The 16,178-nt window shown below is 36.7% G+C and overlaps 1 protein-coding gene across 16 annotated transcripts in view; it reads right to left on the bottom strand.

Moving 5' to 3' along the window:
* Positions 1–16,178, bottom strand: part of Tcf12 (transcription factor 12) — a 249,401-nt gene that overhangs the window by 132,265 nt on the left and 100,958 nt on the right. For all 16 annotated transcript variants that reach the window (XM_085689335.2, XM_087905364.1, XM_085689332.2 and 13 more), the window contains one exon: positions 14,628–14,730. In XM_085689335.2, the coding sequence (XP_085545461.1) occupies positions 14,628–14,730 (103 nt within the window). The remainder of the gene's footprint in view (positions 1–14,627; positions 14,731–16,178) is intronic.

Here is a 16,178-nt window from a genome sequence, read left to right on the forward strand (position 1 = left end):
CTTCTATCTGAAGAGAGAAAACGAACAGCAGATAAACTGTATTTAAAGAGTATGGACCCCAAGGACAGATGAGCTCTAATTCCTTAATCACAACTCAACACCAACTGAGACAAGTCTGCCAGTGGTGGTCCCAAGTTCATTCCTTTACACACGAAACAAGACTGCATGCAGTAAGAACTGAAAGAAGTAGTGCTGAGGCACTTCTTATAGACTCTGGCACACGGGCATCAACTATTATACCATCATTATCACGAAAAGCACTTTTTCTTTATTATTTACATTAAAAATTCTGTAATGGTGACTGAGTAAATCAAATAAGCAACTCTTCTCTGTTACTCAAGATTAAGGGGGTTTAAGCTATGTGGTATAAACAAATTTCACACTGCCTTAAAGACACCATGAAAAAGAAAAAAATTACTTGGAGGGAAAAACAAAACAAGTGACATCTGGACTGCACTATAACACATAGGCTGTTTTTTTGTTTTGGTTTGTCTGCTTGTTTCTATTTCTGATAGCAGGAAAGAGAAATGAGAAGCAGAAATACTGAATATTTCAGATTGTAAATGTTGACTAAATATGCAATGCATGAACAAAAGCTGTTTTATTCCGAATTTACCTATGGATATATAATGAAAACACACTGAAGACAATCTAATAGGCTACAGCTGGACGGCAACACTCCAAGAAACTCTCCACAGGTCATGCTAGGAAAAGTATTTTTATTCATAAACATTATTTCTTTTTGTAAGCAAGCAATAACAAACGTGGGGGCCTCTCTTGAACTGAGGATACAGTTTTATAAGCCTGTACAAGGTCCTGGATTCAATCCTAACCCCAACTCTCAAAAAAACCAACTAAAACCTTCTTATTCCATCTGTGCAGCTCTAACAAAGTATCACAGACTGGGTGATTTATAAATAATAAGAATCAGTTTCTCATGCAAAGCCTGAGAAATCCAAGACCAAAGGGATAGGAACAGTGTGCTAAAGGCTGCGCTCTGCTTCTAAGATGTCTGTAACTTCTGAGAAGAATACTGCTTCACAAAACAAAGTACAGAGGAGAGAAGGGGAGGAGAACTGCACTTAAAGAGTAGAAAAATATAGTGGAAAAAGGTGTTGCCTTCAATGTCAGGTCCCAGACTAGATTGTTTACTCCGTATAGAGAGCAGTACCTAACCATAACTCAACCAGCCCTCAGAAGCTGTTCTTTATATTACTGCAATGAGGATTAAGTTTCAACATGAATCTTGGAGGAAACAAACCTTAGCATTCAAACCACAGCAAATACTACTTTGTAAATAAATTTATTAACTTCTAATTCAGAATGTAATTAATTTGTATTTAGTTACCAAAAATAGTATTCTCTGTGACGAAGCCTGGCTCCTTCAATTAGTAAAAGTCAAAGTCTCCATCTGAGAATACCTCACTAGGAGATGTCATTATAGCTTCTGAACTGCATATCACCTACAGACTGGGTCTTAAGAACTTTGCCATTGCTTGTAGTTTCCAAAACTGAAATGCACTAAACTCCTATTCAAGATCATCTTTCAGTATCAGTCTATTTATAAGGCAGAATAACAGGCACTTGCTGAGGTCAATTACTAATCACACTCTTCCAGACTCTCTGCAACAGCTCCTCATATCTATGAGCTCACTTGGGTGGCTCAAGGAAAGAAGCCATCTCACACTCCATTGTCTTAGCATTAGGTAGAATAGGGCACAATAATATACATACGATAAAATGATGTTCTTCAAGAAGTCAGCAATTTAATGAACTATACCCAGTCAAGCTATCGTTCACTATCAATGGAGAAAACAAAATCTTTCAGGATAAAAACAAATTTAAACAATTCGTAGCCACAAATCCAGCCTTACAGAAAGTAATAGAAGGAAAATCGCAACCCAAGGAATCTAAGATTGCCAACACTGCCTACAATAACTCAGACATCTAGCGACCATTCACAAGCACAACTCAAAGAAGGGAAACACACAAACTCTACTACATAAATAAATAAATACCTGGAGTCAGCAACCACTGGTCATTAATATCACTTAATATTAATGGACTCAACTCACCTATAAAAAGGCACAGACTAAGAGAATGGATACGAAAACAGGATCCAACATTCTGCTGTTTACAAAAAACACACCTCAACCACAAAGACAGACATCTACACAGAGTAAAGGGTTGGGAAAAGGTTTTTCAAGCAAACGGACCTAAGAAACAAGCAGGTGTGGCCATTCTAATTTCCAACAAAACTGACTTCAAACTAAAATCAATCAGAAGAGATGGAGATGGACATTTCATACTCATAATAGGAACAATTCATCAGGAGGAAGTCTCAATCCTGAATATCTATGCCCCTAATATAAAAGCACCCACTTATGTAAAAGAAAAACTTCTAGAACTCAAGGCAGTCATCAAACCACACACACTAATAGTAGGAGATTTCAACACACCTCTCTCACCAATGGAAAGGTCAATCAGACAGAAACCCAACAGAGAAATAAGAGAATTAATAGAGGTAATGAATCAAATGGACTTAACAGATATCTATAGAACATTCCACCCAAATAGAAAAGAATATACCTTCTTCTCTGCAGCTCATGGAACCTTCTCGAAAATTGACCACATACTCGGTAACAAAGCAAACTTTCACAGATACAAAAAAATATTAGTAACCACCTGTGTCTTGTCAGATCACCATGGAATAAACTTAGAATTCAACAACAATTCTAACTCCAGAAAGTCTACAAACTCATGGAAGTTGAACAGTCAACTACTGAATCACCCCTGGGTCAGGGAAGAAATAAAGAAAGAAATTAAAGTCTTCCTTGAATTTAATGAAAATAAAGACACAACATACTCAAACCTATGGGACAAAATGAAAGCAGTGCTAAGAGGACAGTTCATAGCACTAAGTGCCCAATTAAAGAAAACAGAGAAAGCACACACTGGAGACTTAACAGCACACCTGAAAGCTCTGGAAAAAAAAGAAGCAGACTCACCCAGGAAGAGTAGAAGACTGGAAATAATCAAACTGAGCGCTGAAATCAACAAAATAGAAACAAAGAAAACAATCCAAAGAATCAATGAAACAAAAAGTTGGTTCTTGGAGAAAATCAACAAGATTGACAAACCCCTAGCCAAACTAATTAAACGGCAGAGAGAGAACACTCAATAAAATCAGAAATGAAAAGGGGGACATAACCACAGACACTGCGGAAATTCAGAGAATCATTAGATCTTACTACGAAAGCTTATATGCCACAATGTTGGAAAATGTACAAGAAATGGACTTGTTTTTAGATAAGTTCCATTTACCAAAGTTAAATCAAGACCAGGTGAACAATCTAAATAGACCTGTTAGTCGTGAAGAATTAGAAGCTGTTATCAAAAACCTCCTGACCAAAAGAAGCCCAGGACCAGACGGTTTCAATGTAGAATTCTACCAGAACTTCCAAGAAGAGCTAATACTTACACTCCTTAATGTATTTCACAATATAGAAACAGAAGAGTCACTGCCAAATTCTTTTTATGAAGCTACAGTTACCCTGATATCAAAACCACATAAAGACACAACCAAGAAAGAGAATTACAGGCCAATCTCACTCATGAACATCGACGCAAAAATTCTCAACAAAATACTGACAAACCGAATCCAAGAACACATTAGAAAAATTATTCATTATGATCAAGTAGGCTTCATCCCAGAGATGCAGGGCTGGTTCAACACACGCAAATCTATCAATGTAATCCATCATATAAATAAACTGAAAGAAAAAACTATATGATCATTTCATTAGATGCTGAAAAAGCATTTGACAAAATTCAACACTCCTTTATGATAAAGGTGTTGAAGATATTGGGGATACAAGGATCATACCTAAATATAATAAAACCTGTTTACAGCAAGCCAACAGCTAACATCAAACTGAATGGAGAGAAACTCAAAGCCATTCCACTAAAATCAGGAATACGACAAGGCTGTCCACTCTCCCAATACCTCTTCAATATAGTGCTTGAAGTTCTAGCAATAGCAATACGACAACATAAGGGGATCAAGGGAATTCGAATTGGAAAGGAAGAAGTTAAACTCTCGTTATTTGCAGATGATATGATAGTGTACATAAGCAACCCCAAAAACTTTACCAAAGAACTCCTACAGCTGATAAACACCTTTAGTAATGTAGCAGGGTACAAGAACAACTCCAAAAAATCAGTTGCCCTCCTATACACAACGGATAAAGAAGCAGGGAGGGAAATCAGAAAACTTCACCTTTCACGATAGCCACAAATAGCATAAAATATCTTGGGATAACTCTAACCAAGGAAGTGAAAGACCTATTTAACAAGAACTTTAATTCTTTGAAGAAAGAAATTGAGGAGGATACCAGAAAATGGAAAGATCTCCCTTGTTCTTTGATTGGGAGGATCAACATAGTTAAAGTGGCAATTCTAGCAAAAGCAATCTATAGATTTAATGCAATCCCCATCAAAATCCCATCAAAATTCTTCACAGACCTTGAGAGAACAATAATCAACTTTATATGGAAATACAAAAAACCCAGGATAGCCAAAACAACCTTATATAATAAAGGAACTTCTGGAGGCATTACCATCCCTGACTTCAAACTCTATTACAGACCTACAGTATTGAAAACAGCTTGGTATTGGCATAAGAACAGAGAAGTCGACCTATGGAATCAAATAGAAGACCCGGATATTAACCCACAAACCTATGAACACCTGATTTTCGACAAGGGAGCTAAAGGTATACAATGGAAGAAGGATAGCATCTTTAACAAATGGTGCTGGCATAACTGGATGTCAACCTGCAGAAGAATGAAAGTAGATCCATATCTATCACCATGCACAAAACTCAAGTCCAAATAGATTAAAGACCTCAACATTAATCTGACCACTTTGAACCTGATAGAAGAGAAAGTGGGAAGTAGTCTACAAGATATAGGCACAGGAGACCACTTCCTAGGTAGAACCCCAGTAGTACAGACAATAAGAGAATCAATGAATAAATGGGACCTACTGAAACTGAGAAGCTTCTGTAAAGCAAAGGACACTGTCACTAAGACAAAAAGGCTACCTTCAGACTGGGAGAAGATCTTCACCAACCCCTCATCAGACAAAGGCCTGATCTCCAAAATATACAAAGAACTTAAGAAACTAGACACTAAAACTCTAATTAACCCAATTTAAAAACGGGGGTACTGACATGAACAGAGCATTCTCAACAGAAGAAGTTTGAATGGCCAAAAGACACTTAAGGTCATGCTCAACCTCCTTAGCGATCAGGGAAATGCAAATCAAAACAACTTTGAGATGCCATCTTACACCTGTCAGAATAGCTAAACTCAAAAACACCAATGATAGCCTATGCTGGAGAGGATGGGGAGTGAGGGGAACAATCATCCATTGTTGGTGGGAATGCAAACTTGTGCGGCCACTGTGGAAATCAGTGTGGCGGTTTATCAGGAATCTAGGAGTCAACCTCCCTCAGGACCCAGCAATTCCACGCTTGGGAATATACCCAAGAGATGCCCTATCATACTACAAAAGCATTTCTTCAACTATGTTCATAGCAGCACTATTTGTAATAGCCAGAACCTGGAAACAACCTAGGTGCCCTTCAATAGAAGAATGGTTAAAAAAGGTGTGGAACATATACACATTAGAGTTTTACTCAGCGGTAAAAAACAATGACATCTTGAATTTTGCATGCAAATGGATGGACAGAGAAAACGCTTTACTGAGTGAGGTAACCCAGACACAAAAGGAGGAATATGGTATGTACTCACTCATAAGTGGATTCTAGCCATAATTAAAGGTCTTTGAGCCTATAATTTGTGATCCCAGAGAAGCTAAATAAGAAGGCGAACCTGAAGAAAATCATATAGTTATCCTCCTGGATATTAGAAGTAGACAAGATTGCCAGGCAACCTTGGGTGCACGTGGGGGTGGGGGGTGGGGTGGAAGGAAGGGGAGATAGAGTACAGCAGTGTGAACGCCAAAGTGTCCACTGCAGTGCCCTTATTCAAACAGCTATTGAGATCACGTTCCAAGCTTGACAACAGCTGTGGGCATCCCAAAGATACCTGTTCATTCCCCTAGTTATTAGCCAAAGCAGGGCTATCTACCTGCAAGCGGGGCTAACTCAGAGTCTGTCCCTGAAAATGCTACTTGAGAAATAGTTCATTTACACTGCAGTTACCCAGATGGCTACAAAGTCAGATCACCAGGATACTGAAGTATTGCCAGAGCACGGGGCTAGTGTGGTACTGAGAACTTTCCAGTCCCATGGTTCCCTACCCCTCTCTAGAGAGCTGAGTCCTTAGATGTCAGAAACCTGTGTTTCTGGACAGGAAACTTCCAGAACAATTCTCATTCTCAGCTTTGAAGAGTTAGAGCATCATTGCAACTCCTTTCTTTCCAATTCCATTAGGAAAGCACAAGCTACAAACGCCAGGTGTGCTGTTATAATTACCCAGGAATTTAATCTTCTATGGCATGGAAAGTAAAGGAGTGACCACTTGTTCTTGTGGCCCCTTTGGGGTGATTCTTCTCTTTGGCCCTCTCCTACTTACAAAGTGTTTTATTCTTTTCAAGAAAAATAAGCAAAATCACCAACCTATTCTACTATTCCATACAGACAAAATGCCAAAGTAAGAAATTCTTGAATCACCTTTAGTGTAATCTTCCACCAAAAGCACTTGCCACCACACTCTTCCAATTAATCCAAAACATCTTTCTAAGTCTCACAACAAATCTCTAAGAAGATCCAGAGGCAAGTCTAGCTTGAAACTAACTAGTTTTCAGTTTTTCCATGCTTCTTTGTAGGGTAAAAAAAACAAAAACAAAAACAAAAAAACACACATTCCACTTAGAAACCAACCAGATGCCTATTCAGCTAGCCACCTCTGTAGTGAGTGAACTCCACTGTTAAAAAAAAACCAAACAAACAACAAAACAAAAACAAAACAAAACAAACAAACAAAAAAAACCCATAGTGAGATCAGAACAACCAGGAACAGGAACACTGAAAAGATGTCTTATTTCAGGATCTCACATGTGGGACTGATACCAGGGTAGTGTTTGCGTGCATTAGAAGTGTGTTCTTCATTGCATAAAAAGCTACAGTTGGAGCTGTTAAGCATACAATTGCTATATGACTCTCTTGCTTACAAAAAAAATGAGAATATTATGAAAAGAATGCTTCTAAGAAATCAACTGTCATTGTAACTACACATTGGGGCTTATTTTCTGGTTCCTTGTTTTAACAGTGAAATGAACCAAGTTCCTTTACAGTTCTTCACACCCGACACAAATCCCAAACTTACAAATTTTTGTCACACTGGAAAAAAGCTGCAGCCTACATTAAAACTCATGCATTATTTTCTTTATTGAACACTACAGTTTTAATTTCCCCAACTGAAAACAAACTTTCAATTATGAAAAGACAACTTAAGTTTCTCCAGTAGGACAGCATTTGCTTAGTTTTAACATTAAAATTAAAATTTGATACACAAGGTTAGAGCCTGCTAACAAAAGTCAGGATGACTCCATGTACGTCATCTTCACACTACCTGACCATGCCTATGTGTTCAAAGCAAGAGCATGGTCCTCTTTCCAGCTATCCAGATATTAAATATCTGCAAATAGAATTCTGTGGAGTAAAAACATCAACAGCTCAACAAAAACTACCACTATTTTGAACTGAGACTGGTTACTTATACTGCTTACTTTTTTCCTGCTGTGTGCACTACCAATGCTTGGAAACATTGCTTTCAAGCACACTGTTAGACTGTTAGACACTAATTAGAAATATTACCCTTGTGTTTACCATGAAGGCACACTAAAGAGAGATGTAGCTTTACAATCTGCTGGACAACTCAGAAGTGATTTTCACTTTTTCCAATGTACAGAGGTGGCCTATTACTGAGTTGAGATATTTTCACTATTATTTTTCTTGAGTGAATTTCTCTATCAACAGTTTGGTGGCTATTCTATCCTGCTACTTCTAGAGCTCAATGTAGACACGTTTATTCTCACTGATTGGGAAATCACCATGTCTATATGTAACCCTGACTTATGAAGATGTGAAAATGATCTCAGTGAGAATACTGAATCACAGAAAATAAGCACTGGAAAATTTTCATAGAAAATTGAAAGCCAAATGAAGTTGGTGAGAATAATTCATATAAGTTACACAGTAATATTTAAGAACTTATCTCAATATAAATATGAATAATATATGAACTGGTTATGATAAATGATTTGAACTAGTCTGTCTAATTACTTAATAGCTCCCTATGCCATAGGTTTAAGTTACTAAATATAAGAACAAATTAATTATCAAGAAAAGGGAAACAAATTCAAATAGTCTTACAAAGCAATTGAAGTTAAAAAATTATAGATCACAAATTTTAAAAGATCACTCTATTTACAATATCAATTAAATCATCGCTGTGCATTCACCAAACTGCCTTATAGAAAACTTAAAAATGACTATTCTTTTCATTAAAAGCAAAATATCCCTATCTTTTCTTAAAATAGAATCTTACTGCCTTTATACCAGCTGACATCTTAGTCCTTCTAGCTTTCTCTGCTGGCCCTACAGACTGTCATAGTTACAAATGCCCCAAGAAAGAGTGCCCACTGGAGGAGCATGACCCTCTGCTCAGTTTGCATGCATCAGCGACTGCATAGCAGACACATGCACCCTACAGTCACATTAACTGACACACTGAAGCAAAGTAAGAAAGTCAAGATATGGATACTTCATGTTCAGACTCTTTTTAAGGAAAGACTGATTTGTTCTGCTTTAGATTTCATACTATTTTTTAAAAAAAAAAAAAAAGCATGACCCTAAGGACTCCTCCATATTGCTACCTATGATATAAAAAAATACTTTTAACTTCAACTTGTTATGCACACATTAATTATGATGCAGCCAAAAAACTAGTCTTTGTTTTTTCCAAAACAAAAATTTGTATTTACTACTAGCTCTTTGTACACATTCAAATACTTCTAACCAAATTCAAGGTGTTTTGATAAGCTCAACAGAACCCTTAAAAAAATATCAAGGGAAGTTATGCATTAGCTTACTGGTGTTTTTCTCAACTTAATTTCCAAGAACAAATTCCCTATTTTTCCCTTTGGTTAGCTCAAGAGGCTTGAAGAGGTTGTTTGCCTAAAATACCTAGCCCTGGGTACCCAGAACAGCTTCACCTAGACCTTTATACTATTCCTGTGGAGACAGTTTCCTGCAGCTGGTAAAAAACCTGAAAACTGCTTAGGAGCTTTCTAACTATGAGTAGAATTTTAAGGGAAGGAAGATAATTCTTTACAGCCAACCTAATCTTCAAACCTTGTCTCTTACCAAGTAAAAGGCAGATATATACAAAATTTATTTTTGCAGCTTTCTGCTGTGTGTGTGCGTGTCTGTGTGTGCGCGCGTTAGGCCATCTATCTTTTTACTTCATAGGGAAAGATGAGTGTGTGTCAGGGATCACATCAAGCTCATGGCCACAGCAATATGGAATTAATAAAACAAAAAAATCAAACTGAAAGTTAGAATACAATTTTCAATGAAATACTAAATAACCTTTATTTAAAAAATCAGGAATCATCATTACAACTCTAAGCAGTGAGTATGAGTCATTATAGTGGAGGAGGTATGATCAGATAATGCTACCCTATAACTTTTTCAAATCAAAATGTCAGCCAAAATGCTCAATTGTGTGCTAAGTTGCTTCCCTCCAATTCAATGCATTTAGGTAACCTGTAATTTAAAAAAAAAAAAATCAAAAATCCAAAGCTTTTGTTCATCAGTAACCAAATAGCCACAGTAACTGCAATTCACCCTATTACAGGTAGAACCCAGAAGAGTCTTAGTTTTTGAGCTCATATTCACTGGGCTGGGATTAGGCACAGACTCTCACTACTATTTTTCATACTTATAGAAAAGGGTGTTACAATGCAGGTCGTCAGTAAGATCATATCCTTTCAAAAATCTGGAGTGAATAAACACTGAGAAAGCATAAAAGAGTCATCTTCTGAAACACTATGAAGTCAGATGTTAAGTCATTCTGATTTCTCTAATCAAAATTATTTTCATTTTCATTATACCAGCAAAGAAATTTCACATGTATCAAATCATTAGGGTTAAGAGTTCTGTTGTAGTGTAGTATGTTGATGATACTACATTTATTAAGGTTATATAATACTTCTGGGTTTATTATTAATTTCAGTGTGTGCAATATCAACTGTACAAAAAGTTTTTCTTGAAAGTTGGTTCTCTGAAATACCCAGTGCATAGAAAAAGCACCTGGACTTGAGTCCCCCTCCCCCCAAAACCCCACAAAATTCTATTTTAACTACTTATATGAAACAAAATAATGGCTACTATCAGAAAGGTGCTTTAAGCTCTCAAAGAAGGGAGGAGCTGAGCTAGAATGGAGAAACTGAGCTAGAGACTGCAGCAGCAAAAAAGGACAGCTGAAAGTAGAGACTTGACAACAGTGCACTGCACTACTGGAGCATTGGCACTACGTGACAAAGATGCCTACAATGAGTTATAGAAACACCCAAAGCAATCTGATGGACACCTTTCTTTCTTTTGGTTTTTTGAGACAGGGTTTCTTCTCTGAGTAGCCCTGGCTGTCCTGCAATTCGCTCTGTAGATGAGGCTAGCCTCAAACTCAGAGAGATCTGCCTGTCCCTGCCTCCCAGTTAAAGGTAAGCACCACCACTGCGCAGTAAACACTGTGCTACTTTACTTTGCATTTACTTTTCTTTATACAGCTAGAAAGCACTTTCTGGCATGTGTTCTATAGAAAATTATAGTTTTCTAAAACTTAATGGTGTTTTTTATTTATTAAAAGTCTTGAACACATCATATAAATCTGGATGTAGTTGGCTAACCAAGAAAAAATAGGCTCTTGTTATTCTGAAAGTTTTAACAAATGAACAAGCTGAGCCTCTTAAAAGAGAGAGAGAGAGGAGAGAGAGGAGAGAGAGGAGAGAGAGGGAGAGGGAGAGAGAGAGAGAGAGAGAGAGAACTGACAGAAAATACTATCTGAGGTTATTTGACTATGGAACCTTTGTTCATGATTACTTGTCAAGATCAAAATGTGGATAATTATGGCTAGGAACTGCTGGCCTACTCAAATCCTACAAGCACTGTAACGAAAAAACAAACACCTATATAAATGGGCAGCTTAAGTCAAGTGGGAGTCTGGCTTTCTTACTTTCAGTTTTGCCATTTACTGGCTCTGTGGCCTCAAATACACATGTAATTTCCCTCTAACTCTATTTCAGCATTTGCAAGATAGAAATTATAATTCTAACTTTAGTCTTTTCCAGGATAACATTATGGAATCTTAGAACCCAAGAGCTATTGAATACCTCCAAGAACCCAAGCAAACCCTAATTGAAACATAAAGGCCGCTTACAGGTCCTAGTTTTCAACTCTCCAATGTCCCTATTCTACCAAATGTTAATGTCACTCTTTCACAGAATACTAATAAAGCCAATTCTAGAGGAACAGAAATGAATGTCTTAGAAAAAAGAAAAATTCAAAATGACCCAAAGCCTTGTCTTCTGTTTATGACACACTTGCACATGTCCTCTTAAACGAGCAAAGTGAGTATGGAGGAAGGGGGGTGCAGATATTCATTCCACATCACCTGAGGAATAATCCACTTCTCAGTTCAATTCACTGGTCCTCTCTTTACCCAAAATATTATCAATCAATAAACAACTGATTTTTTCTGTTTTTGTTTTTCAAGATTGGGTTTTTAAAGAGTTTTTTATGTGAGTGAATGTTTTGGCTACATATATATGGACCAGAGGCCAAAGAAGGCTGTTTGTTAGATCTCTTGGAGCTGCTATATGAATGACAGGAACCAAACTCAGATCCTCTGCAAGAGTAGCAAGTGCTCTTTTACTGTTGAGTTCTCCTTCTAGCCCCAGAAAACAAACTGTATGAAAATTATTGAGGGAATCAAGAGTGAAATGATAAGCCAAAGCTTTGGAGACTACAACAGACAAAACTGTATGATGATATCACTGCAACTCAAGGCTATGGTCAAGACAGTGTTCACAGCTTTAGGAGAACTGTTTGCTACTAATTGCTTATGTGCCAAAAGAATATAGTTATTTATCTTGAAACATAAGAAAAGTACTCCACTATTGCATATTGACGAATCAACAAAATAATTCTTAAATTCATAAAAAAATACTGACATAGCTTTACTTCCTACATATAAAATACTTCAAAATACCTAAATGAATATAGAAATCTGTTTTCTGTGGCAAATTATTCATTATCAAATTCATTACCAACGCTTGTTAGGCAAAAACCTCAAACTCTCCTACACTATTACACATGTACAAAGGAGACTCCCTTATAATTCATCTAGTATGATCACTCAATATATCTGGGTGTCTTGACAGTTCATTTACTGCATCTCACACCTTGCCGAATTGCCTGTTGATCTATGAAACTGACTAATTTAAGAAACAGTCACATTCAAAGCAAGTTACTACTATGCACATCACTCTTTAAGGTTCCATAGTGAGGTACTCATCTAATCATTTTACTGGGGGGAAAAATGGTAAAGAGGGGTAAATCGGACAATGCCAATGGCTGGCAAATCCTTTGACTATATTTATCTAATTAATGACTGAAGAACTATTTCTCCCCTTCCCCTTTAAATATAAAAAGAATACTTTAAAATTAGGCACTTAAGATATAGTGATTAACATATGATCTGAACAACTGCATTGGACTCACTATTATACTAGGTAGTTCAATAAATTTTTTTCCCATTTGAACAGTGAAAAAGATCAGTCTGTTTACAAGTCTTACTTACAGACTTACTTTAGATATAGATTTTACCATAGGGATAACCTTTAAAAGTATTCCAATAATCTCCAATTTGGGGGGGAGGGAACATATGTTCGTAAAGGCCACAAATGAGGAAATATAAGCTCAAACTGAATGAAGGGAATACTTTTTAGTTAACAGCTGTTCAGAAGTGACTGAAACATATATCTACTAGAGACTTCATTTGTCTCTCACAATTTTAGGTTACCTTGGGCCAGAACTGTGCTAAAGATGTAATTCCACTAGGTGTGCACCATCTCTATAAGCAAGTCTGATGGTAAGGATACATCCTAGAGGGGCCATGAATTCTTATAGTTCAAAGTGACAGCCTCAGTTAACATCAATTTTCACTTGCCCTGTTACACACAGTATAAATAAAAGTTGCTTGAGGGAAAAGTTAAAATAAAAAAGCAATTTTTAAACTGAGTAACATTTTACCTTGATGGAAGATTCAACAGAAAATTAAAATAAAAATGTAGAAATTTTCATGATGTTGTTTTATTTAATTATGGGTTTTACCTGGAGTAACCCACTTACCAGCATAACTTTTATTTGCATTTATGTTGAAAGCCAGTGGTTTTCAGCACACGTTTTACTGCTTGTAAAGGTCTTGTGTCACACTCAATGATTCTGGCTTTAGACTGTCAGTTGCCATAGGCAAAATCCACACTAGAATATCAGACTCTCACTCCTCAAAACTAGAGAAGAGAAAATAAAGACTGCGCACAGCAAGATCCCTTACAAAGCATCTACAGACCACCAACACTTTGGATGGAGTAATCTACTTACATATACATGATTGTGACGCAAAAGGTCAATTCTAAAATCACAGTGTAACCAACCCTTTAGAGGTAGAATGGTGAAACCAATGTCAATCACACAAACCATGTGTATTTATCTGATGTCAATGACAATACAAGAGATTACATAAAGCCTTCAGAATGTGTTCAGCTTCAGCATAAACAAGAACAAAAAAAAAATTTGTTACAAGGCATAGTTTTTTTTTTTTTCAAACAGATTTTGTAAGAAGGTTAAATACTGCCTTTTAAAAAGGAGTAGTAACCAAACCAGGAGGTTTGACCGGCATAAAACAGACTGAACAACTACAAATTACCACTTAAGAAAGACATATAAAAGGAGGAGTGATCTGCATGTGACAGGAAGAGACAGAAAGGATGACCAACAAGAAGAGTGGTGATAAAACATAAAGATCAGACCCCTTTAAATTTCACTTTAGTTGCAGACAAACTTTTAAAATGTCAATAAGAATCTATGTGCTTAAACAGGCCCTATATGGAGTATAAATGAAGTATTTCTTATCAAATAGTACCCAAAGAAAAAAGATCCAATGTAAGTTAAATTTGTGGAAGTCACTATTCTGTTGTATTTTTAATTAATACAAAAATATTTATAATACAACAAACAGTAAACCATAAGTGTCCTTGAAAGAATGCTTCTCTGGCCCAGAAAACCGGCAGTGTATGACATCACAGAGACATATCCTAAACTAACAGAACACAGCTACTTCCCTTTATCCACTCTTAATATTGCTCTAAAGGAAAGACCCCAAATTCCAGATGCTAGTTCCTTGAGTTGAATTAAGCAAGGAGAACTTGGATTTCTCTAGCAACAAGGGAGCTTTACTTTATATATTTATGTAGGACATGGTAAAAGAAAGGGTCTCTGAGCACAGACACTTAATATAGAGTCACCAACTTACCCATCAGATTTGAGTTCATAAAAGGCGTTGGGGACAAGCCTTCATGGGTTCCTAATCGACTGTCATTCAAGTGATCGCTGTAATGAGGGCTGTCTGTGAAGCCCTAAGGGGAGAAACAACAACAATGTTAATGGGAGTACAATAGCACTTACCTTATTAATGCACAAGTTTACACAGGGTCTCCAAACTGAGCTCCGTTTTTGTCATTCACAGCACTGAATAGCACTTGCCTGAAAGCCTAACAGCCCAAATTCAATCCCTGGAATCTGCATTACAGAAAACAAAAACTGACTACTGCAAGTTATTCTATGACTTCCATGTGCTAACCTCAGCAACTCAACACCCTCCACTCACAAAAAAGAATCAATAAACAAAATTTACGTTAAAAAAATTCTTTATGCTCTTAAAGGAAAATGAGTTTTTGAAAGCAAACACAAACATTAGCCCAATGTCTTCAAAGTTCTCAATGCTTCCAGTGAAAAGAAAGGCTATAAATATTCTACAGACCATCACTAAGATCATCTAAGACCTCAAGTCATGGAAAGGGAAAGATATTTGGACAGGCTCCCATTGCATTCAGAAGGACAGTTCTAGCTCAGTCAGTAGAGCATGAGACTGAATCTCAGGGTCATGGGCTTGAACCCCATGTTGGGTGCCAAATAAAGCACAATTCATAAAAACCTCAGAGACAGATATTGGGTTCACCTTAAAGATCAGAAAAGCAAAGCAGCCAGTCACTGGCTCTTACCTCCACCTCAGTCTGAAAACAGTGATCCTGCCTCCAGGACACCTCAGAATCAGACTGAGATTGAGAGCTGCTTCTCCCATCTTATAATCCTCTCTAGCTGTAATTAAAGGTGTCATAATTTTAAGTTATCAGAGGGCACCACTAACACATAGTTTCTATGGCAAACTAGTGTGGCTAATAGGATTAAGGGTGTGTGTCATTGCTGTCTAGTCTATAAGGCTGGCCAGTATGGGTGTTTTACTTTTCTGATCTTCAGGCAAGTTTTATTTATTAAAATACAAACGAAATGCCACTACAATTAAAAAGAAAAAAATGAAGAAAAACAAAATAGAAAACATACTACCAAGCTGTAAAGCATTAGAAAAATGCTTATCTCCATCTATTCCTCCTTAGTTACCATTCTTACAAAGGCAGGCAATTACAAGCTGTACCCAAAATGCTTTAAATTATTTACAATCAATAAACTGGAAATAGACCCATTCTTAAATGTAAAACAAATACAGAACAAAATTAATATGATAAGATCGACTCTTATGGAATCTGGACCATATTAAAAAGGAAAATAACAAAATAGCTCATTAAATCTAAAGTCTGAAAAGGAAATTATAAACACCATAAAATAATAATGCTAAGAATATTTCATGGCAGTTATTATATTTCTCTTACCTTCTAACACATTTTCTTAAAGGCAAGGATAGAACAGAAGAAATTTTCCAAAAGTCTCAGAGGGTTACAGCTATTGTGGTTCTCAGGTTCCCACACACAACACAGCACTGCCTCCAATTGGAGTGTTTCTAGTTAAT

This window comes from Myodes glareolus, chromosome 4 (assembly GCF_982192425.1).
Source record: "Myodes glareolus chromosome 4, mMyoGla1.1, whole genome shotgun sequence".
Classification (NCBI taxonomy): Eukaryota; Metazoa; Chordata; class Mammalia; order Rodentia; family Cricetidae; genus Myodes; species Myodes glareolus.